This window comes from Centruroides vittatus, unplaced genomic scaffold (assembly GCF_030686945.1).
Source record: "Centruroides vittatus isolate TY-2023 unplaced genomic scaffold, ASM3068694v2 contig_341, whole genome shotgun sequence".
In the NCBI taxonomy this organism is placed as follows: Eukaryota; Metazoa; Arthropoda; class Arachnida; order Scorpiones; family Buthidae; genus Centruroides; species Centruroides vittatus.
In genome coordinates this window covers 2739714-2765763 of record NW_027122166.1, presented here as the reverse complement: position 1 = coordinate 2765763, position 26050 = coordinate 2739714, and the positions used below count along the sequence as shown (strand labels likewise).

Here is a 26050-nt window from a genome sequence, read left to right as displayed (position 1 = left end):
GTAACATTTCTCAGTGGTTTTGTTTTTTTTTTAAAAATTTATTAAAATATACGTATTATACTCAGTAATACTACTAAACTAGAGCCTTATACCCCGTTCGCACCGAGCATTTTAATCTACATTGTGAGCAAGGTCAGGGATTATGTCTTGGTGCAATCTCTCTCTGCCGTTTCAATCTCAACTGAAACGAGGTTTAATCATGATCAATTCAAGAGAGTTCTTGAAACTAGATCCAGTCATAAGAGAGATCCCACAATCCCACGTGCGCGAGATAATACAAGATGGCTGTGGAACACGTGTCGAGCTATGGACAGCGAAATAAAAAGGATATTGTATTACGAGAGATGATGACACCTGTTTACTATGAGTAGTGCCATTCGGGGTGAAAAATTTCTCTGCCTAAAGGAGAAAAAAAAAAAAAAGAGGTCGACAGCACTAATATACTATTGTTACCTGGTTTTCGCCCAGGGCCCCTTACATTCCAAATACGCCACTGATTATTAGATATATCACAGAAAAAGGTATTGTATTTATTTCTAGCCAAAACTTCCATTTTGTTTGTCGGTGATTGTCAGGAAAAAATTTTCTGCTAGCGAACCCTTTGTTAACTATTTCAAATATCACCACTGCCTATAAGGCACTAATGTCTAAGTTGTCAGATTAACACATTGTATTTATCAGAAATGGAGTCTACTGTTTAGCAGTAAAATGGAGGTTATTTCTTATGATTTATTCAAGAAATGCTAAAGTTAGGATAGCAAAATGGATTCACTGATATCTATTTTGTTATCAGTGTTGTTAATTTTCCTGTAAGGTCAAACATATAATGTGTGTAATGTAGTGTGCTAAAACTAATTAAACAAAAACTAATTAAAAATCTTTTGTTATCCCATCCATTCACTTGCTAAACTTTTTTTCAAACATGCCTAACCAAAAATCCAAGCACCTTTTTCTTCTTTTATTAAATCTCTAACAAGAAACTTTTCTCCAAGAGTCCATACTAAAGTGAAGAGTTTAGATGCCTTTGCTGCTGTAATTGTAGATAATCAATGAAATCAATGATCAATAATCAACATTGGGTGTACACACTATTTTCCATCATGCCACATAGTATGATTGTTGATAGCAGTGTCATGTTGCATATAAATAACAAAACAGAAGAGTACCAAAAACTAATTTCATAAATTGAAGAAACATGAAGAAATATATCAAATAAAATTTAATTAAATAAAGGTTAAAATGTAAATATGAAACTAAAACATCATTCAACAAATATTTATTTTTTAGAAAAACTATTATATTAAATCATTTGAAGAGAAAAAAAACACATTAACATTTCATAAAAATGTGTTATTTAATCATTTAATATTTCAGCTTAGTATGATACATTTTTTACTTTCTTTAAGTTCTGAAAGGAGTATCTTAAATACTACTATCAAAACTTATATTAAAATTAATCTTACTTGCAAAATTATGGCAGCAACTTTCATGCGTTTGAATCGTCGGCGAATTAACCAAGTTCGGACCCATCTTTGTAAAATTACAATATGACGAAGAATAGTTTGATGAAGGCACTCATCAAGTTTTAATTTTTCACTTTCACGAAAAAATACCTAAAAATTAACCAAATTAATATATATTAATTATTCTGGTTATTACCAAGTGTGTTTTTGTTAGTGAGGATGATAAATTTCTTCTAAAAACAGAGAAATATTATAAGGGATTTTGAAAATATATTAGTTTAATAAAAATTAGTAAAAAAATTGATAATATGAAAATAAAATAATTGGAAAATATTTTTTTAATAGAGACTTTAATAGAAAATTTATAACTACTTTAAATAATAAATTGTAAACTAATACTCAATAACTCCTTTGTTTATCCAGAAAAATTTTTCAAAGTTTAGTTGTAAAATTTAATTACAAATATTTGACTATTTCTGATAACTATGATAGATGGTTTAAGTCTGATTGTTTTTACAACACTAGATTGTAGTTCAAATTCACCAATAAGTAGTATTCATCTTTATATTTGATATTTTGAACACTGAATTTCACATTATCATCATTATACAGGATGTAGCCATATTCACAGTGTGTTTTAAAACACACATTGTAAGTGAATAAATGCTATTTATTGCACTCAGTACCAAATAGTAATCAAGTGTAAATGCATTAATTATGCATCAAGCAATGGCAGTAAGGCTAATGAGGTTAACTATAATAATAAGTAAGTATATAAAAAAAACTTAATCTTAACACCTCTTCACTTATATCCTTTGTAAACTAACAATTTTGATGTTTTACTTGTTTTTGTTCCAATGTAACATTTTCACGTAATTCTAAAACTAATTTCTATAAATATGTAACTATTTTCAAACTTTGTAAGGAACCGAGTCCGAACGTTATTTTTATTTTATTATTATTTCCGTTTTATTATCTTTTGTTTGGGGTTTATGTTTATTTAGGACGAAAGTTCTCCACCACTCTCTTGTTAGTAATGAAAAAATGAAGATAAAACAACTCACGAAGAAATAAGCACCATAGGAAACATCTTGCGCACTTGCGCTGTCCAGCGGATATAAGTCCGCAGAAAAAAAAAATGGAGGGGGGAGTCCCCACAATCACTAGTAGAGAAATACTTGATAAACCGTCTTAAACATCCCAGAAAATTATGATAAATATTTTGTAAACGGTTTATAAGCTTTGTCGGAAACTTAAAGCTGCCAGAAAAAAAAGTTAATGTTAGCAACTAAGTATGTAAATAAGGGGAGTAACCCAGCTCAAGTGTGACATCACCTCACAGTATAAAACCCGTACGTTAACCGAAGGAGAGGTGAATTCCAAATCGAGGCGACTGTGAGAGCGAGGTTAATTCAAAAGCGAAGTATTTTCTGATAGAAGTCCAGATTGATAATTGGATGATCCAAGGTGTTAAAGAGGAGTTCGATTGACGATTTGACGATATCGAAAGGATTAAGGAAATAGTTTCTTTGTATAGTGAGGTGACAGATAGACGTTTAATTAGTAAGAGATTTTGTTCATAGTTTCTAAGTATTTGATTTGTCGAAATTCAAAGGGGAATTACTATTAAGTTAAGCTAAGTAGCTGAGTTTATTGTCGGGTTGACTTGTTGATTTTCGTTAATAAATTTTGTTTGGATTATTGATATTTGTACGTAGTACATTCTAGTTGCTAATTAAATATATTTGAACTTTTGATCTGACTTGATATTTATCGTTATTATTACTAATTTTTCGGTGCACGCTTAAAAGCCCAGGCCTGGCAAACTAATCTCGAATCCGCGTAAAGTACCCGTTAGGTTAACGGAAGTTTCACCGACCGTAATTATAGTCGGTTTCCTAAGATACTAAAATTAAGTACTTTACAACTTATAAACAATTTATTTGAGATTTTTGAACAAATTACATTTCTGAAAAATTTATATTTCAAGAATATTAGTCTTCATTTATGCAGAAGTAATTTGTGCAAATCTTTATTTAGGTCATAAACAAAAATTCAAGCAAATCAATACAAATTAGCATACAAAAATATATGTAAATTCCTGTCGGAATTTTAATATGTTTGTATTAGAAGATTCTCATTGCTATCAAGTATACAGGTGTCCTATTTCTTGAGTGATAAGTAGTTTTATGCCCAATATCTGAGAACAAAAATCTTTTTCATTGTTTCCAATGTTCACTATTATTTATTGGTATAAGATATAAATAATTATTTCTTTTCAAAAAATGGAAAACTACTTATTAGTTTTTAATAATTACTGATAAAAATAGCAAGGGCTCTTGCATGATTTTCTTGGTACTCATTGTGACACCATTTAGGCCTATTATGAGATTTTATTAAAAAATAACTTTTGTACTACTAATTATTATAAAATGGCAGATTTATTTTTCGGGTAAGAATGAGTTTCTAAAAAAAATTTTAAGTGATAATAATGAGCAAAACTTTCATTAAGTCTGACCCCACTTGAGATATTACACCTTCTATCTTTCCTTCTCTTGACCTTTAACTACCAAAATTTAATAGCATCAATGCCTATAGATTTCCCAAGTTTCAATTTCTCCTAAGATATAATGCAAAATTGACTCTGACACACAATTTAATAAAGATTTTTGTATTTTTAAATCTTGGAATGCCAAAACATGAAAAATTAAAAAAAAAACTAAGGTCAAAATTTAACCAATCACAATACTTTCCCTACGTTAGTTTCTATAATAGTCAGAAAAGTAAATAAATGTATTATCAATCAGCAAAATCTGTGGCTTTTTCATGACTCTAATGACACTTTTCATGATTTCATGACAAGTAAACACCTTGAATATATAACAGAATTGCACAGACATTAATACAACTAAACTAAAGTACTTTTGCTATAAAACAACTTACAATTAAATATTTTGACTATATAAGAAATTTAAAATTTCTACTATTCATCATCATCATTATTATTGTTCTAGCTTTACTACTACTGTTATTAATTGTACAAAATTTTCTTTTTCCACAGAGTTACTTATTTTTAATTAAAACTGATTTCAGATTAAAACATACTGTTTCTTGCACATGGTTATTACAAATAAAACTAAAAGTAAAGAATATAATAAAATTTAATTCCATTCTAAATTAAAAACTTAATATGTATTTAATTATTATTTCTTGTTCTGAATCATTTTTCAATGAATCAATGAATAAAATTAAATATGCTGTACCTTTGTTTTTCCCATTTGATAATTATCTTCATTAAGAGACATATTAGTAAGAAAATTAGATATATCCAATTGTGAACTAAGAAGGCCTTTTGGGAGCAATATTCTGTATCTTTGTATAAATTCCTATATCAAAAATAAAGAACAACTGTTATTATTCAGTTTACACATTAATTTCCTATGTAGATGTAAATCATGAATGTTATTGCAAAAATTTTAGGTATTGTAAATTCACAATATTCAATTACTGTTATAATAAAAAAAATTATTACACAAGTTTAAATCAATAACTGTATATAATAAAACTAATAATAAAAAATTTTACACTTAAAAACAGCTATATTCTGGCATCTGAACTCATTGTCCAAATTCCATTACAGAGTATGATGTTCTTTAGTGTAATATCCTAATCAAATAATCCCAATATTAAAAATTTTTTTTCAGCATAAGATTTGTAAAAACATTCAGAAATGAGAAGTGGGAGTGTCCCCATTACCTAACTCTATTTTCAGTTGTTTTACTAGGATTCATGTGTATGTTCCTCCGTAGTTATGCATTTTAATGATTTTCACCATAAAATTGTGTTGTATGTGTATCTTACACATTCATTATGGCACATTCACTACCTTGTTTATTTTTACTGTTGTTTCATTTTCATACAGTAATATTTTAATTTAAAATGTACAATATCATTCCAACATTTTCATTGGTGTCTACTACACATTGGGGGGAACAGTTCATATACAATTATTTATTTAATTACTGCTTACAAACCTTTCAATTAAAGACTAACAAAGTCATTAATGGATATGTTTGTAAGCAGTAATACAAACACTACAAACTCCTGTTACCTTACCAACAAACATGTTTGTTAGTGAGGTAACTGGAGTTTGTAATGTTTAATATCATGATAAAATCAGATTATAGATAAGTATATTTTTGCAGTGTTAGCATATTACTTGAAAAAATTAAATGGGGATTATTCAGATGAAGTAGAAACAACTTAAAATTTTTCTTTAAGAAAATCCCCCTCCTGATATCCAAATTCCTCATATTCAAATCATTTTTAGCAATGCGTTAGATTCAAATATCAGAATATGGCTGTATATCATAATGAAGTTATTAAAAATGTCTCAAATATTTATAAAAAGTACTATTTATTTGTTAATTAAAGATTACTCTATAATACACTTCATTTTCTAAATAAGTGATATTATAATATTAAATTACATTTTCTACCTCAAATGTAAGTCTAACACTATATCCTGATTGTCGAATTCGAACAGTTTCAAGCATTCCTGTATATCTAAGTTGCCTCAGAATCATAGCATCATCAAAACAGTTTGGTATCTATTATAAAAATAGGAATAATTATATATATTATAAAAATCTGAGTACTACCTTCAAAAAATGTGCAAAATAAAAATATAATCCAATCAAAAATTGTTTAATTTTAAAACATTTGCTAAATTGTTAAATTTTTATTAATCTGTACATAAAAATTTTAAAAACCTCAAAATAGCAGCATTATTAGACAAACAGTGTTGAAGTCTTCTATAAAAAAACTGAAGTATGCTTACTATGAATAATATGACTGCCTCAATTTTACTACTTTAAATTTTAATATTTTTTAAAATTTTAATTTAAATGATTATTATTAAATAAGGATGTTATCATTATTATTTCCATAACAAAAACTAACAAATGAAAAATATCAAAATTATAAACAAACAACTAAGATAAAGATTTCTTGGAGCAACTGAATAACTAATCCCAACTTTCAAAAATAAATAAAAATCATGTTTAATAAAACTCAAACATTTGATTATAATATAAATTAATTTAACTAAACAATTTTATCTATCACCATATAATATATGTAATATATAATCCAAATATCAATACCCTTCATTACCTTTTCTGCATTAGATTTGATGCAGCGAACAAAAAATGGATTAGCCTGATTCAAAGTTTCCATTAACTGATTCAATGAAGTCTAAAATATAAGGTTTTAAAATTATATTTTGAAGTATAAAAAATGAAAAGTTAAATAAAATAAAAATTTCTTATTCATTTTACCTGAAACTGAGCACTGACAGTAGGAGATTGCTTTTTTGCTGTTCTATGACCACAATGATGACTCTTTCCCATTAATGCTTTCATAGTTTTTAAATTGCTTAATGTCTTAAAAGAAAATCAAAATAATAAAATTGAATAAATATAATCTAATTTACTAAATCTTTTCTTTTTATATAAAAAAGGGTAAAAAAATTACTTTTTGATGTTTTGTTTTCTTTGAAGGTTTACTTTTACTGTCAAAAAAAAAAAAATATATATATAATAGAAATAATTACTAAGATAATTTTAAAATATTTTATTATGAAACCTACAGCATGATCTGATTTGCTCTTTCCAACACTTTAGCCTCACTAGCACACAATACAGCTTCAAGTGAATGCAATGAACATATACCATATTCCTTATTACAAGTCTTGTTTGGAGATTGAAGTGATAGTGTCTGAACTGTTGACAATGGATTTCTTGTTGATTTCTCATACTGATTTGAGCTGAAAACAAAAATATTCTTATAAGCAAATTCTTGCATTAACTTGTTCTAAATGTATAATTTTATAAAATATGGTTTTATTAATTTTTTTATTCTAGCCCAGGGATGGCAAACCTTTTTAAGTCCGCATGCCATACTGTAAGCATTCTTAGCTTTAAAGATGTTAATGTGTGCCAAAGTCTTATACTTCAAATAATGATATTTAAAGAAATTAAATGAATACGCTTTAATTCAAATAAATGTAAAAAATCTGATTGAAAAAAGGATTATCAGGTGATAAACAGAAAGGATGATTGAAAAAGACAGAAATCATATGATACATTACGTGCCAGATGATCTCTCTTACGTGCCACTTTGGGCATGCATACCATAGGTTCGCCACCCCTGTTCTAGCCTATTAAATAATATACAGTTAATTGTCAGCACAGGTTTTTTGCTATATCTGTTTTAAACTGCAAAAAGTATTTATTGTTTACAGTTATTACATTAGAGTAATTTTGGCAAAAAAATTATTACTATTTTAATAAGTAATTGCAAAGAAACACTTATATAATAATTAATTTCATAAACAAAAAGCATTGTTTTTTAAATTGTAATAAGATTTCACATGTACTTTGTTCATATGCATTCATTCATTTACTATTTAAAAATAATCATAAATTTCATTTTCCATTCTTCTAGAAACTGAACATTTTTAATTAAAAATTTAAACTTCTGTTTAGTCAAAACTAATTTATAATTGTGACTTTAAAAAAATTTATTTATTATCTATAAATTCAATCTACTTTCTTAAAAAAAAAATATTTCAGTAATATCTGAACACAAATTATATTTTATAAGACTAATTTAAGATGTTAAGATTCCAACTGGTTTAATATTTCAAAATATGTGAATACTTTGCAAATATTGGGAAATACATGGCACACAATAAAATATCAAAATTATTACTATTTATATTAAAATTACAAATAAAATATTATTATTTAACAGTCAATCATCATAAACATATGATTACTAACTTAATTATTATTCTTGTTTAATGTACTTAGTGTTTTGTTATGTATTTAAAATAAACACAATGTCAGAAGATTAGATTATGTAATCTAACCTATAATGCAGAAGACATACACTAAGACAGTGTTTCTGACAAATTTACAGTATGTTGAAGCAATAATATAACTAATAGAAAAAATGTTTAATCTGCATTTGCTTTTTGACTAATATAACTGATTAGTAAATATAGATTTTTTAAAATACATTTTGCATACTGTCCATCTGGATTGTAATTTGATTTAATCATCAAAGAAATGTTAAATTCTTAAATTTGACATTTCTTGTGCAGTTTATAAAACAGGTCATAAACTGATTTTTATAATATATAAACTGATTGCAAACTTACTTAGTAGAACTATTTCTTCGATTTTGACGAAGGCAATTTTCTTTCATTTTATTCAGTTTTGAATCTAAAAAAAATAAATTTAGATAAGTAAAATAATTCCAAAGGAATAAATTCTGTTTATGTTCAAATAAACTTTAAATAAGCTATAAAATAAAAGTAAATTCAAATGATGTTTTAAAGAAAATTAAATTTAAAACTTCACTTTTAGGATCTGTAGCTGATTGATGCAATTTTAAAAATGCAAAATGAGCTCTAAAAAAAGCTCGTAATATTGCCCAACGAAAAACAGCCACTGGATCGGTTCCAACCAATTCTCGTACAAGAGTAAAGCTGCTACTTTTCAGTAATAAAACAAAATATGGCCTCATAAGTTCCAGATTCTTCTCTCTAAAATCCTGTTAATTTCATAAAGTTTAATGTTAACTAATTTAATTATAACATTACATTAAAATTATTATTAATTCCAAAATTTCATTAATATATAGTTTACAATTAATTTATTGATAAAGAAGATAAGTTTTACAATAATTATGGCAAATTTTATTGTAATAATTTATTACATATTTCATGAAAAATCACTTATGTAACATGACAGTGAAGATCCTTGTTACTCGTCACGTGATCTTTACAAATGTTCCGTCCCGAGTTGTTCTTTACGCCTCGAGATTGTCCATTAAATGGTCCGTGGAAAGTCACACCTCCACACTCAATAATTAGTTATATACAGTTTATTTACAAATATTTACAAAGATGTACACTAGGCAATAACATTACGTACGCTAATGTACCGAAGCTGTGATGCCGCACGTCTGCTTGTCTGGCCGGGGAACACAAGTCACTTTTCCGGAGATAGCTTAACCGCGTGGCCGTCCGTCTCTACACCAACCTTTTCCAGAGGACTTTCCAAGAGGAGAACACACTCTCTATACGCCTCAAAGGACTACCTAGTGTTAGAGTCCGCCACGTATCCGGTCTCTCGCCCTTTCTCCCCGTTTTTCTGCCACCCTTCCAATTTAAGAGATTCTGCTACTACCTCCTGCGACCAATCAGTTCCTTCCCTTTCTTAGAGCCTTCAAAGACGTCCGCCCTATTTCCCGCCGACGTAGCTTACATTTGCGTCCGTGCTTTATTTACATTTATTTTCCCAAGCTGGCCGGCACGTGGCCAACACATTGACCCTTAAGTGGTGACGCTACACCTTTGATCCTTCCAGCCGTTTATGGCCCCGGCTCCAGGTGGGAGCAATTATCTCAGTCGGGCGGTCTCTTCGACTCAGGCCGCCAAAGGCGACCTTTACAATGACATAACATAATAGCATTTTACTATTACTTTAGCATACAAAACCCTTCCAGTTCTGAATACATGATACTCAGAATTGGTATATACTTTTTACAGTCACTAGTTTCAATAAGTACTTATAAAATAACTGTACTAAATTTGAAGTTAAGACTATTTACAAAAATTTTTACATTTTCGAGTCTATCTTTTAATCCTTTACACCAGTCCAGAAGTAACAGTTCACAAAGTCCGTTTTTACTTTGTGAATTTTTACCTATTTTTACCTTTGTAAAAGAAGTTAGTTCTTTAACCATAGTGACTGTTACTTCTGGAGTAGTGTAAAGGATTAAAAAATAGACTTGAAAATGTAAAAATTTTTGTAAATAGTCTTCTGTTTCATATTTTGAAGAAATGGTATTCTGAGTTAACATTGGAAATTGTACTAAATTTATTATAATGGAGAATATAGAGCAACTGACTATAAATTTAATTTTAAAATTTTAAATTCAAATAATGTATTGAAGATCACAACCTTCAAATTAATTACTTTTCATTATTAAAAATAAATTTTTTTGTTTATTTTTCATAATGAAAAGTAAATTATGATACTTTTATCAATTACTTTAACATATTATTATAAATGACACTTTTTTTTACAGTTCTTTTCGTGGATGTTTACAGGTTATCATTAATTTGTAACTATCAGGTCAAGTATTCAAAACCAGTCTGGCAGTTTTGTAATGATAATTTCAGCAAAACAAATGAATTGGTTTTCCTGAAATTATAATCACAACAAAGTTTATTTCAATGGAATCATTCACTACAAGGCACAACTGATGAATAAATTCAATTTGAATGTTATGAAGAAATATTGCAGTATTATTAAATTTGTTGTTATTCACTATAACAAATATTAAATTTTAAAATGAAGTGTGTTGTATAATTTCAATATCTTTTTTAATCGATAGAGAGTAAACAGTACAGTTATTTGTCACTTAAGGAAGTGTTTATTTTAAAAATTCTATGAAAATAATGACTAAATTCAGAAATATTGTATTTACCAATGAATTTATTATTATTATGTTGGGTTTAGTGGGTTATACTTGGTTGACACTGGTGGCTGTGTACTACTATGCCTGACCAAAGTCAAGGCATAGCAACCAAAACAAAACTAAAATTAAATAAGTGTATCAGTGTCTGTATTCAGGAATTTCCTAACAATATGGCATGTATTCAATATAGTGGCCTTCTGTAGTGTGATGTATGTATTTCTATTCAATTGTAATGTTCCCAGGCTTTTGTGTAGCGTGTGTGGCATCACAAGTGTAGAGGAGAGAACAATAGGTACAATTAGCATCTTATCCATTCTCCACAGAACCTTATTTCCTGGGCAAGTTCTGCATACTTGCTAACTTTTTCAGTAATTGTATTTTGTATATTGTGAGTGTTTGGAATGGATATGCCTATAATGTTTGTGATTTTATTGTGTTTGTCAATGAGTGTGATGTCTGGTCTGTTGTGGTAAATTGTTTTATCTGTGATTATGGCTCTGTCGTAGTACCTTTTGTGCCAAGAGCTTGCAACCAGAAGTGATGTGTTGTATAGTTTCTGGCATGATGTGACATTTTCTGCTTGTATCATTTGTGAGTGTTGTATCTCTGAGTATGTATTTTCAGTAGTTTTTAGTATTTATGACCTGACCCTGTATGGCGATCATGAATCCTTCAGTCTCCCCAAAAAGGCATCCCCGAGCTAACCAGCTGTTTGATGCAGTTTTGTCAACAAAATCCTGGGCCAAGTCGTAAGGATGCCTGCCATGGAGTGCCTTTCGAGCCCACGATTGCTTAATGGTGTCTATGCTTTTTATATGTTGTGTTGTGTCCATATGATGTGAGTGTAAATTTAATGGTGTGTTATTTAAGTCTGCTAGAGTTACTGCTTTATGTAACTGTGATGTTTCTTGCTTTTTGTAGAAAAACTCTCGCAGTGACTGTATTTGTTTGTAGTGAAGATTAACTATGTCAATCAGGCCACGTCCGCAATCTTTACCTGGAAGGGTTAGTCTTTCTATGGCAGATTTAAGATGACTATGTTTATGCTTAGTAAGTGTAGTTCTTGTTTTCCTTTGGAGTTGCTCAAGATCTGTGTGAGTCCAATGTATAACTCCAAAAGAATATGTGAGTACCGGGATGACATATGTGTTTATTGCTTTAACTGTGTGTTTTGCATCTAACTCTGTTCTGAGAATAGCATTTAACCTACTTCGGTATTCTTTAATTAATATTTGCTTTATTTGTGCATGTTCTGTTAGTTTGGCCTGTTGGAATCCTAAATACTTGTAGAACTTGCCCTCTTCCATGGATTCAATAGTGTTCCCATTTCCAAGTGCAAAATCCTCTTTCTTCAGGATTCCTTTTTCTATGTGAAGTGTTTTGCATTTGTCTAGGCCAAACTCCATTTGTATGTCCTTGGTGTATAAATGTGTGATTTGTAGGAGTTGATGAAGTTGTTTTTGTGTGGATGCATAAAGTTTTATGTCATCCATGTAAATGTGATGTGACAGTGTAAACTGTGTTGTTTTTTTCATGTCTGATATTGTAACCATATTGTGTGTTTTTAACACGTTGGATAATGGGTTCAGGGCTAAGCAGAACCAGAGAGGACTCGAGGAATCTCCTTAAAAAATTCCTTGCCTAATGACTATTTGGTTTGTTCGTATGGAAGTGTTACTAACCCTGAGATGCAGTGTTGTTCTCCATTGCTGCATAGTGTTTTGGAAGAATGTAATGAGTGATGGATGTATTTTGTACATGTGTAGAATATGTAGCAGCTAACTGTGTGGAACACTGTCGAATGCTTTTCTGTAGTCTATATAGTAGACCCCCCCCTACAACACGGTAGATACATTCCGTGTTGTATGAGTCACTTAAATACATGAGCCAATCACAGCCCAGCATGTGTGCAGTTTAGGGGCTACGGCTGTTTGAAAGGTTTTCTTCCATAAAATTAATTGATTCTAGACTAATTTGACTCAACATTTCCAAAACATGTATAATTTTTTTGGGAATAATCAATATAAACTATGCTATAGACAAAAAATTGTAGGATTACTTACTGAGTGTGCACCGTTCGATGACGCCATTGCTTAAGCTTGTTTTCGTCGCGGAGCAGCTCATCGAATGACGAACACGGGTTTCCTAATCAGCAAATTTTTCGCAGAAAAATAACTTAACTTTGGAGACATCATTAATAAAAATATAATTTTTATGACTGTTGAATAATAAATGTTTTTTAGTAGGTCCAGTGCTCGTTTAAACTCAACGGTTTGTGCAATATCAGCTTTTGGTCCAGATTCGACCAATCCTGTCGCGACACGAGTCGGCAATGACGTTTTACCATGTTATACAAACACGATCACAATTTTTTTGCCATGTTATACAAATCCATGTTATATGAACCTGTGTTATAGGGGGTCTACTGTATATGCCATGTGTATGTTTCTGTGTTGTTTGTGTGCTTGCCATAGAATGACTGAATCTATGAGTAAGTGTTCTTTGCAAACCACTGTGATTTCTATAGAAACCTTTTCGTTGTTCTGTAAGAATGTTGTGTTCTTCAACATGTTCGTATATTTTGTTTGCGATACAGGATGTCAATAATTTGTAGTGTTGGAAGACATGTAATTGGTCTGTATTGTGTGGGATCTGTGATATTGTTGTTTTTAGGTTTTTATTATTATGTTGGGTTTAGTGGGTTATACTCGGTTGACACTGGTGGCTGTGTAATATGCCAGACTAGAGTCAAGGCATAGCAACCAAAACTAAAATTAAATAAGTGCATCAGTATCTGTATTCAGGAATTTCCTAACAATGTGGCATGCATTCATTTTATTATTACAGTAGAGCATCGATTATCCGACCCCCGATTATCCAACTTATCGGTTAACCAACTGCGTTCTAGTCGGATAATCCAAATGTCCACTAGTGATGTGGCACTACAATATTTGGTTATGTCTTGGCTACTTTAATATTATTTTTGTTAAATTTTTGCATGTTTTAGCTAGCAGCACTGGCTCGACCATGAAAGGGAAGCTAGTATTTAAACCAGGCCTAATTCACTATACTAATAATGTATTTTTCATACTTTTCATTTATCCGACCAACCCCAGTCCCCAATTAAGTCGGATAATCGATGCTCTACTGTATTATCATCATCATCATCATCATCGTATTTCTATTGCCAACATCTAGAAATTACAAACACCAAACATTTAATCCAAAATGTGCCTTGTTTTATGAAAATGCAAAATTGTATGGTTATTGCAACACATAATGACTGAAAAACATGTAGGAGTTTTGCTACCTAATGACAGCAGGAAATTGTATTAATACTACCATGCATATTTCCAGAAGAGTTTTTACAAAATTCTTATTAAAGAATAATATAAAAGCTATTCTATTTAAATTTAAGATGGCCAATAACTGTACTATTTACCTTAAATGAGATATAAACTTAATATGTTTATAATACACCTATCCCTCATTTTACACGGTGCTTCTTTTACACATTTTCGCTTTTACACGGTTTAAAAAATAAATGTAGAAAATAAACTGGCTATGATCAAAAGGAACAATTTTTAACTCTAATCTACATCTATATTCCAATCCACCTTAATTATATCTTATAGTTGATATTTAGGATACTAGGTGACAGTTTTATTTCAATCCGTCAAATAGTAACCGATAAACCAATGTAGGGTACTCCCCCATACGCATGAAGTTGCATTCACTGCACATAGTTTTAAACAAGAAAATTTTCTTTTTTCATATTCATAAGTAACAAACGATTACATTATTTTTAATTACATTTTTTACATTATATTACATTACACAATTACATTACATTTTTGTGAATCTTTCAGATTTTATTTTTTGTTCCTTTGTACTTTGTATTTAATTAATAAAAGAATATATTTTTTTTGCCTTTCAATATTTTTGTTTGAATTATGTACCTTTAAAAAATTGAAAAAAATTCAAAATTAATAAACAACGAAATTGTGCGTTATTTGCGTACTTTTCGATTTACACGGTTTTACATTCAAAAAGATACAAATTCGATTTACACGTTTTTCTCAGGAACCTATCTTCCGTGTAAATCGAGGGATAGGTGTATTTATGTTTACAGTGGTTTATTTGTCTAATTCATAAACTTTAATAATTTAGTTGATAAAATTATTTTCTTGATTGTGATATTATTTAGTTTATAAATTAATTTGCCATACATAAAGTAGAATTATTTGTTTTTGTTCATTATGTCAATTTTTATTTTGCATTTCATAATTCAAGTACAGTCAAACCTGTTTTTATGCGCTCTTTTTATGTGCGATTTTTTTAATGCGAATTTTTAATTTATGCGGTATATGTTTGGCGACTAGTCTCGTGCGATTTGTCATGTCTCACGTTGACTTATTATAGCTAAATAAACTTATTATAGCATAAATGCACTTATTATAGTAATATTATTGCATGAATATGCGAAAAATGAAATAATTTACTTTTTAAGTCAACAAAACACCACCTGGACAAAAATATGTAAAACAGACGATAGACCAGACGATGCAGTCAAGTGCTGACATCTGTTGTCAATAAATTCTATTTCGTACGGTTTTGAGTTATTTTCTATGTGAGACTTTTTTTATGCGGTCCCTGTTGACTGCATAAAAAAAAATATTTTTTAATTGTGTTGCGAAAACTATTTTTTACAGCGATTCGTGAAGTTTCGTGCGATTTTTTTAATGCGTCTTTTTTAATGCGGTCCCTATCCCCCGCATAAAAACAGGTTTGACTGTAATATAATACTTAGACATAAGATATAACACTATTATATAATTGCATGCAAAGATGGTGATTTTCTGCTCTGATGTCATTTTTTGTGATTTGACATCATTAAAACTAATGTCATGGAGTCTTACACAACTGCCACAAGAGGTAGTCATGATGTCATAGATATTTGTTAGCTATTTAATGCATAACAACATGCCAGTCTACAAATCACTACAACATCTTCATATATTCAATATAGTCTTTGCAAGATAGCCTAGGTGCCTTAACCAATAATTTAGATGTTTTTGCACCTTTACTGCATGTCCAAAAATGGCAGAAAAAGTTTCTGGTCTTTGTGAGAAACACCTTAGCTCAGTCATTTATTTCCAGCTGAACTCATTTCACATTAGCCCAAGCTATCACGAAGTTTGAAGAGTCCCCTATCGGACAAGGTTCACAGACAGTGTTCTATAAACAAAACATCATCTCAAACTAAATAACATATGATGTTGAAATTTGGCATGTAGAAAGATGACATTATAAAATTTTTAGAATATTCAAATTTGAGGAGCAGCAATTATATGAGCATAATTAGGCATAAAAAATCAGTGGAAAATCACCAGCTTATGTTTGCAAAACCATGTCATTATGAATTAAACACACCATCTTGTTAGTTATTGTTGGGAATTACAATAACTTTGGAAAACTGTATATCATCATCACTATTAATCTTTATGATGAGTCAAAGAATGAAATTCTGTTGAAAGCTGAGGACTATCTATTATTATTTTATTATAATAATTGAATTTCAAATTTTAAATGAGAATAAAAGATTACATCACAAAGAAAGCATCAAGAAAAATATATTAGTATTTTTTAAATTTACATATATTTGTTACAATTGACAATATAATCAAAAATTTTTCAATTTTTAATGTTTCTTCATACATTCCATATAAATAATAAAATATATTTTGTTACTCACTTTTATTTGATATTTTACTTTGCCAGCATAATGTTTAACAAAAAACGAATTCTCTTTACATTGAGGTAGCTCATAAAATTCATTACTTCGATAATGATTTTCAAATTTTTGTTGTAATGTAGCATCAGTTGCCCCAGGAAAACTAAAATATAGGATAAACAGTAAAAACTATGCATGTAAATAATTTTATACACAAAGAAAAATGACAGTTTATAAATCAATGTAAATCAAAATTCTTTAAACAATAGTGACTCTTTAATCCAAATTAATTAGTGCACTCGGTTGTGCAGATTAGTGGAGTTTTTTACATGAAGAAAAAAAAAAGGAAACTACTGTAATTGCAAACAAATATCTATAAAATACTTTTTAAATACATATATTTGGTGCATACATTTGTGTTAAAATGTATAAAGAGTTTATATTAAATTTTACAAATTTAGCATGTTTTTAGAAAATATTTAGTAATATCTTTATTTCTGACTGGAACATTTAGTGACCAACAGAATTCAGATTGGTAAGAGCCCATTTGCATTATGTTGCTAAAAAATAATTTTTTTGTTCAAAAAAAATTTTTATATGACCTAAAAAATATGTGTAACAATATAATTATCTACTATATAAAACTGAAAAACTGGGCAGGTCTCTGTCACGATATGCCAAAAATGGCCACTAGGGAGGGGCACCTCTAGCTATTATTTAAATTAACAATAAATTCAGTTTTTTGCATTTTGGTGTTCTATAAGAGTGTGGCAGTACAGCCCACGAATGACACGTACAGAAAAGGACACTGCAACAACTACAATAATAAACAATGTTCCTTTATTCCACTTAGAACAAATAAGGTTCTTGTTGTTAAGGGATCTCAACTGATTTACAATTCGAGGTGTGTTAATTTTTAAGCGCGTAACAATTGGTCCCTCGTAAACGCGTGACTAACCTAACTTAAATCTAGCTTAAATCTAACTTAATATTAAGGAAAGATAAGAAAGATAGGAGAGCAGAAAGGTAGAAGAAATGAAGGGATGATTCACCCGGGGTTTTCTCTTTTTCGGCGGATACGTATTGATACTTTGTGTAGAACCTGGATCTGACGATAGTGGCTTTCTTCACTATCCTTTCTTCTCTCAATTATCAGGGTTCTCCAATATGCCGGTCTCTATATTTCGGCTCTTCACTCGACTATCGCACTTCTTTCCTCTCTCGGAAATCACGATCGAGCCTCGCTCTTGCTGTCCGTCTCTCTTCGTATCTAGTCGAAAAGTAACCCCTCTCTTAGACACTTTTTCCCCAGGCCACACTACCTGCTATTGTCCCTACCGATTCTCAGAACTGCTAATCCAGCCTCACGGCAATAACGGTCATGGAAAGTTTAAGAAAGAATAGACAAAGGAAGGAGGAAATGGCAAAAATAAGATAGGATTACAACTATATACAATAAAATATATATATTACAATATGGCCGACGGTCACAGCATAACAATATTAAAATAACAATAAATACAGCTTTTTGCATTTTTGACTGCATTTTAGTAGGGAACACCATGAGAAATTCAGTATATTATTTTTATTTGTAATATGAATTTATTATTTATACCACAGAATGACACTACTGCTGCTAGAACACCCACTAGGGCATCCTGGGCTACTAATAAAAAAATTTTGTAAAACAAAAACTTCTAATTAGGAAATTCTTGAGAATTCCATAATCCTGCATCTGTAAGTGTATAGGAACACTACTGGTAATTCAATGATCCAAAACTTATGGTTTAATTATGATTATTTCATTATTTTGGTTAATTACATATAAATACAGTAGAGCATCGATTATCCGACTTAATTGGGGACTGGGGTTGGTCGGATAACTGAAAAGTCGGATAACCGAAAAGTATGAAAAATACATTATTAGTATAGTGAATTAGGCCTGGTTTAAATACTAGCTTCCCTTTCATGGTCGAGCCAGTGCTGCTAGCTAAAACATGCAAAAATTTAACAAAAATAATATTAAAGTAGCCAAGACAAACCAAATATTGTAGTGCCACATCACTAGCGGACATTTGGATTTGCCGACTAGAATGCGGTCAGTTAACCGATAAGTCGATTAATCAGGGGTTGGATAATCAATGCTCTACTGTAGATGCATTTCAGGTCGACATTTTACAGCCCTTCATCACTAACTAAAATTATTAAGAACTAGGCATAAGACAAAATGAATCAAATTAAAAAATAATAATAAAACTGAACATAATATTAATATCTTACTTTGTATTGAATCAATTGTCTCCTTAAATACAAAAGTATGTGAACTTGATATGAAACATATTACACACTGTGTGTAGTATGTTCCATATGTTTGCAAGATTACAGAATTCTCAAAAATTTTCTAATTAGAATATAGCTGTGATCCTAACAGGAAAAAAAAAACTTCTCTTTTATAAACAATATTTAAGTTTCTTTATAACCTAATTTATTGTGTTACATAAAGTTATGATAGAAATAAATATAATAGTACCCACTATTGTAATCAGATAACATCTGTCATCTAAGGTTATAAGAATTAGCAAGTCCTGAATCATATAAACACTTAAAATTTCACTTAAAAGTTTGTTATAATTATCACTATCTTCAGATAAATATAAATTTCTATAAACTCCTTTCACATGCCATAACTTATCAATAATTTTAACCATGTGACCATATGCAGAGTTATCATCATCAGTCTTAGCCAATGCTTTAAATATTAAGTGTTAACAGATTTTATTTGCTTGTATTAAATTGTTAGTATTTCTTATTTCAGTTATATGCTTGATAAATATGATTAATTAATAACAATTAAAATCTTTAAATGCATTAAAAAAATTTTTTATTATGTCCTTTTAAAATGTCAGCTAATTAAATGAATTTTCACTAACTGCAGTTCCCTAAGTGATAAAGTAAATAACTGGATGACAGCATTAAACAAGTGAATTGTAAAAGTGATTACAATAAACAGATTCTACTGTATCATATTACTATTACACTTCACTACAGCATTACACTCAGTCCTCAATATACATCCAGGATATGTTCTGGATAAGTTGGCTATAAAGTGAAATACCATATGATGAATCTTTTATTTGTGCACAAACCCATACAAATCCCACATGATCCATTCCATTTTAGCAGAAAAATATTGAAAACCAGAAATTTTTACTTGAAAATGATTTTTTTGTTATTTTATTTAAAATAAATACAGTAATTAATGAACAGAGCCAAATAACTAAAAATACATTAAAAACTTTAATACACACCCCAATGATGTTTCTGAACTTTTTAAGCCAAAATATAAGTAGAAACAAACTCTTCTTACTTGATTTGTGGTCTAAGACTTATACTGTTGCTAAATCAAATGCACAAGTCAAATGACTGTTTAAGTAAATCACTTACAGTCAGTATTTATCTGCAAGTGAAAATTTCAATTTTATACAGTTAAAACGAAAACCAACTTTATTAACATCTTACAGCAATGTTGCCAGTTGATTTCACCATAAATAATAAATAAAAACATTCCTTTAAATTTTTGTTTTATAATAAAATAAATAATGAAATAAAAATGTAGTATAAAAATTACTTTATGTTACATTTAATGCATCAGTAAATGGAACCTTATTTACTGCACTTTGATAGTTGCAGGTGTGGTAGATGCATGTTGTGCCAACATCAGTAAATACCAATTATTTTTTGTCATATCATGAAAAACTTTTTGGGCCATAAAATTAAACTGAGCTATAAAACCAGAAAGTCATTATAGCAAAAAGCCATTTAAAGCAAACCAAGATTACTAAGTTTCCTTGTTAATTTATTTTTAATATTTACACAGACATTTATTTTACTCATTATTGTAATAAAACAAAAAATTTATTATTATTCTTATTTATTTATTAAAAATAAGAATATCAATTATTTTTCTAAATAATTCAATAAAATTATTTATATGAAGGCTATTTTTTAAATAAGGTCCGTTTTTTAATAAGAAGAAAAATACTGTAAATATCATTAAAATATATATTTTTCCATATTCTACATACTTTTATCTACTTTTCTACATAATTTCCATTTTGTTTAAACATTTGTCATACCCCTCAACAATTTTTTGAATTCCGACTTCAAAGAAATCTGCCGCCTGTCAAGAAGCCCAATCCACAACTGCAGTTTTCACTTCTTCTTCGTCGTTGAAATGATGACCACCAAGGAACTCCTTTAAGTATCGAAACAAGTGAAAATCACTGGGTGCAATGTCTGGACTGTGTGGATGATCGTATCGAGTCAAAACAATAAAGCACTGCCCAATCTTTTTGTTTTGTGATCATCAGAAAGCAGTCTTGGAACGCACCGAGAAAACAATTTTCGATAATTCAGTTTCTCCGAAACAATGGTATACAAAACTGATCTTGAAATCTGTGGAAATTCAATTGATAACGTTGAAATCGTGAATCGTCGGTCCTCTCGAATTTTGTTATCCACATCACAAATCAAATCTTCAGAAATCAGAGAAGGTCGGCCAGGGCGTGGCTCATCATGCACATTAACTCGCCCATCCTTGAACATTCTTACCCATTTTCGAACTTTACTGTCACTCATAGCATTATCACCGTAAACTTCACAAATCTGACGGTGTATTTCCGCTGCTGCCAAGTTTCTTGCATTCAAGAATCAAATAACAGATCGTATCTCACAGTCGGCGGGAGACTCAATTTTCTTAAACATTTTAAACTTCTACAGCTAAGCATACAGACAGACAATATGGCTGCAAATGGCGTCAAAACGCGCGCCAAGCTTGCTCGGAGCAGAAGCGCATGCATACCGCCGTGATTGCGCATTATTCTCACTTTCATTCACAAACGGACCTTATTTAAAAAATAGCCCTCGTATTTAAAGATTAAAAAACTTTTGTAAAAGTTAACATTGTTATATTTGGAAATATATATTTAGAGGTATAAAGGTGCAGCAAGCATATAATTAGCATATATGAAATAAAACTATTCCCTAAAAATTTAAAGAATTATTGGTTATAGTTAATTACAAATCATTTTCTATTGCAATTATTCATAAACAATAAGTTGTATAGTATTGACAATGTAAAAAAAATTGACTTATAAAAATATATATATTTTTTAAATCTTCAATTATCTACCTGCACTGATCATCTAACAAACACAGTAATCCATGAGGACGTCCTTCAATTAACTCTAAGCAACCTGTGTTATCTTTAAATTCAATGTTTTTCCACTGAATTCCTTCACGTTCATATTCTTCCTGTTTAAAAGTTATTTATATAATTAGAAAAACTAACATTTTGAATTTACAAGAATATCATTAAGTTAAATATTTACTATTAAATTCTATTAAAAACAGGTTTTAACTAATTTTTCCTGATATGTTTCAATATGTAATATTTTTTAATGAAGATATAGTTCTAATACTTTGTATAAATGACTACAATTATATTATATTGTGCATCAAATGGTAGACTGTATGTGTGACAAATTAATTTCACATAAAATGATATGTTCCTAAAAATTTTAAAATGTACAAAGATGATAATATGTAATATATATATATATTAAAAAACAAAGCATCCATAATTAAGAAAGCTAAAATTGTTTTCAAAGTATTGTAACACATTTACTTGGAAAAAAAAATTACAGTAAAACTTCATTAAATTTAAGGAGCAAAAATCCCAATTGAGTTAGAGTTTTGAGTTAACAAGTTTAATATCTAATTTTTCTCAAATTCTTCTAAGGCCAAATTTCCTATTATCTAGCCAATTCTCAAGAATCTGTTCACAGTATGATTGAAAGTTGAAGGGCTTAATGGAAAAATGGCATATCCCGAAAAACTACAAAAAAATAAGTTATTTACAAATCTGGATTTGTGTATCATCAATCCATCTTCTAACAAACTTTCATGGATAAGTTGTATGTCCCATGGATTGTTATACACATATTAAGAAAAGACTGTATATTAAAGGGAAGATGAACTTAAATAAATCCTTTTTCTTGAAAACTTCCTAATGAGAGAGATGCCATTTTTCAATCATGTCCCTTAATTATATACAGTGTATGGCACTTTTGGGTGTATTTTCAAGGCTTAATACACTAACAACACTAACAACATATTGTATCAGTAAAATGATATTGACACAAGTTGTAATAGCATGTTACATTTGGTATGGAGCCATACTGTTCATCTTAATTGTCTGTATTCACAGATTATATAAAAATCACAAACTTCCCAAAGGATGGAAGGTACTGTACAGGAGGGTCTAATGATGTGTTCACTTGTTTATAATCGATCAGCGCCGCCGTAACTTATCCGTTACAATTCCCAGACACGCACCTGTTATCAAAGAGTTTACCGTTACGATTTGACCGTTACGAGATTGACGGTTGCGATTTGCGCTGATCGATTATAAACAAGTGAACACATCATTAGACCCTCCTGTACATGAGAAAATAGGTCAGAGTTAAAAGTACCAACAATTAACTTAAAAATGTTGGAATTGTTGATACTTAAAAGTAACCAGAAAAGAAGAGTTATAACTATCTAACTTTCTATAATATGGTCTTTTTAGACCATATTATAGAAAAAACCCTACATACTGTATTACCTACAAAAGTGATAATTATCAAGTTTATTTTGTTTTTTATGTTAATATATATACTGTATATACTAACATAATTTTCATTATCTTGTTTTAATGTAAAATAATTTATTGTATAATCTAGTTTATAAACTATCAAGTAGTCTTTATAAGAAATATATATGTACGTATGTATATTTGTCTTATGTAAATAACTGTTTATGATTTATTAATTATTAATAAATAGTAAAATAAAAATCACAACATAATCTACAGATCTTTTGCTAATCATCTTATCAACAGAAATTGATATTATCAACTATAATAAAAAAAATAATTCTTTTTTTTTGTGTCTAACAATCAAACAATAATTGACATTCATATAAACTGTCTTGTATGGTTGCCTTAATTAAGCTAATTTATATTGTTGACAATATTTATATTTAACATATAATTACACTGATGATTATATTTTTAGTTATAATTATTTTATTGATAAAATATTTATTTACAGATGCTGATCTGTTAATAAGTTTTGGATAGTAATTATCATCATGTATCAAATAATTAAGTAATTTCATTGATATTCTTTTGTTTACAATTTACTCTACCTGTAACCTTCATAAAAAAAAGGAAATATTAATTTATATAAATTTCAGTACACTGAAGTAAATACTTTGAGTAAATAACTATTATTTCAAAATGTATTTAATGTATTTGATAAGGTTAAACCTCATTTATCTTGATTTCCAGAATATCAGGATTAGTTGAACAGTCATTTCTTTTTAAATTTTGATATTTTGGAAAAAATTATTATTATTTGCAATGTTTGAGAGATCATTGAAACATTAATTACAACCTTAATATATACCTACATAGAAATCTCACACTTGTAAGAATAAAAATACACATCATTTGTATGTATTAAGTAATTTTAACATTTCTATTTATGTAATTTTAATATTCCTATTGTTTTGAAGTCAGTAAAACATGTAAGTTTATTTCAATTGATAAAAAGTATTTTCAGTATGAAATTTTAGACTGAATTCAAAACCCACTAATTTCAGTTTATCCAGATATCAGTAATCAAGATCAGATCTCTCATTTGATCTAGATAAATAAGGTTACATTGTATTTGGCAATAAATACATTGAAAATGTTATTTTGTAAAAAAAAATTTTAAATATATCATCAACATTTTTAATTAAAAATGTATTATTTAAAATATCTGTAAGAACTAAAATATTTAGAAAACATTCAAACCTGTTCATATTTGAAGACATGCTGGTTAAAATAATATTGTAAATGCTCATTTGCAAAATTTATGCAAAACTGTTCAAAGCTATTATGAGATCCAAAATCTTCAAATCCAAAAATATCAAGTACACCAATACTGTTTCCCTGTCACATAAAAATTTTCTTTTTTAATAAGTTTCACATCAATCTAAGAAAGTACTAATTATTATTAATAAAGATAAAACATATTATTAATATTAATAATTATCTATATGTTTTATCTTTAAACAGGCCAACTTCTAATAAAATAATTTAATATATTGAAATGTGGAAAAAACCAATAAAGAATAATTTCAATGTTATTATTATTATTGTATAACTTTACATTTCACTTATTTTTATTTATTCTGAAATACACAAAAAAATCAATATCAAATGTATTAAAAAAAATTATGCCTATAAAAGGTAAATTACCCAATAATCAACTGAAAGATTATATTTCCTCTCCAGCTAAATCAGAGAAGATAGGGTTATGAATTACAGTAGAGAGTCGTTAATCCGAATCAATTGGGGACAGGGGTTGTTCGGATTAGTGATTTGTTCGGATAACCGATTATGTACGATAAAATATATTAACCTGTCTGATGTTCAAATTTTTCTCCATTGCGTGTCGCTTTGCGTTGAATTTTTCTCCATTGCGTGTCGCTTCGTGTTGAATTTTCATCGATTTTAAGCCTAACGAAAGTTTTTATAATAATAGTCAAGGCTATTGTATCGTTAAAAATTATTTCTTTATTTTGTACAAACAAAATAAATATATTAAAGAATATAAAAACACGAAAATTATACTTTAGAAGTAAATCTAGTATCAAAAACGTTCAATTCAGCATGACACAGTCTGACTGAAAATCGCTCAGATAACCAGTGATTCAGATTACCGGGGTTCGGATTAACGACTCTCTACTGTATATAAAAAAATTAATATAACTGCAATAAAAAAAATTACATATAAATTGAAACTAAAATGTGCTAATTTTACTCTTATAACATGTATGTCACTTTATAAAAATTTATAATTTATTAAAATTTATCAAAATTTTATTAAAATTAATAAAATTTATTAAAATTTATAATTACAAATAAAATAATTTATAAAAAAATTAGTAACTAAAAAGTTTTAAAAAACTGAGTAAATATTTATTGTCCAATATAAGAGTTCTATGATACATTTAAGATTTTGAATTATTCTTATTATTTATAATAATAATAATAAAATCTAAATCAATACTATTTGCCATGTTTCTTTCAAATCATTCTTTTCTTTCAACTGACAAAAGTTCATTTTAGCCAACTGTAGGCAGCAATATTACAGATTTTGTGATGTTACTGCCTACAGACCAATCTACCACAAAAAACACCAAA

General features: G+C 28.9%; 1 protein-coding gene across 2 annotated transcripts in view; it reads right to left on the bottom strand.

The window, feature by feature from the left end:
* The window catches only part of LOC136974087 (unconventional myosin-IXb-like), a 99663-nt gene that overhangs the window by 23097 nt on the left and 50516 nt on the right, over window positions 1-26050 (bottom strand). The window contains exons 10-21 of one of the 2 annotated variants that reach the window (XM_067268878.1): window positions 24656-24793; window positions 21944-22065; window positions 16774-16915; window positions 8891-9083; window positions 8689-8752; window positions 7114-7290; window positions 6999-7035; window positions 6803-6907; window positions 6639-6719; window positions 5954-6073; window positions 4727-4849; window positions 1464-1613 (exon numbers count right to left, since the gene is read on the bottom strand). In XM_067268878.1, coding sequence (XP_067124979.1) covers window positions 1464-1613; window positions 4727-4849; window positions 5954-6073; window positions 6639-6719; window positions 6803-6907; window positions 6999-7035; window positions 7114-7290; window positions 8689-8752; window positions 8891-9083; window positions 16774-16915; window positions 21944-22065; window positions 24656-24793 — 1452 coding nt within the window. The remainder of the gene's footprint in view (window positions 1-1463; window positions 1614-4726; window positions 4850-5953; window positions 6074-6638; window positions 6720-6802; window positions 6908-6998; window positions 7036-7113; window positions 7291-8688; window positions 8753-8890; window positions 9084-16773; window positions 16916-21943; window positions 22066-24655; window positions 24794-26050) is intronic. The other variant, XM_067268879.1, reaches the window with a different exon arrangement.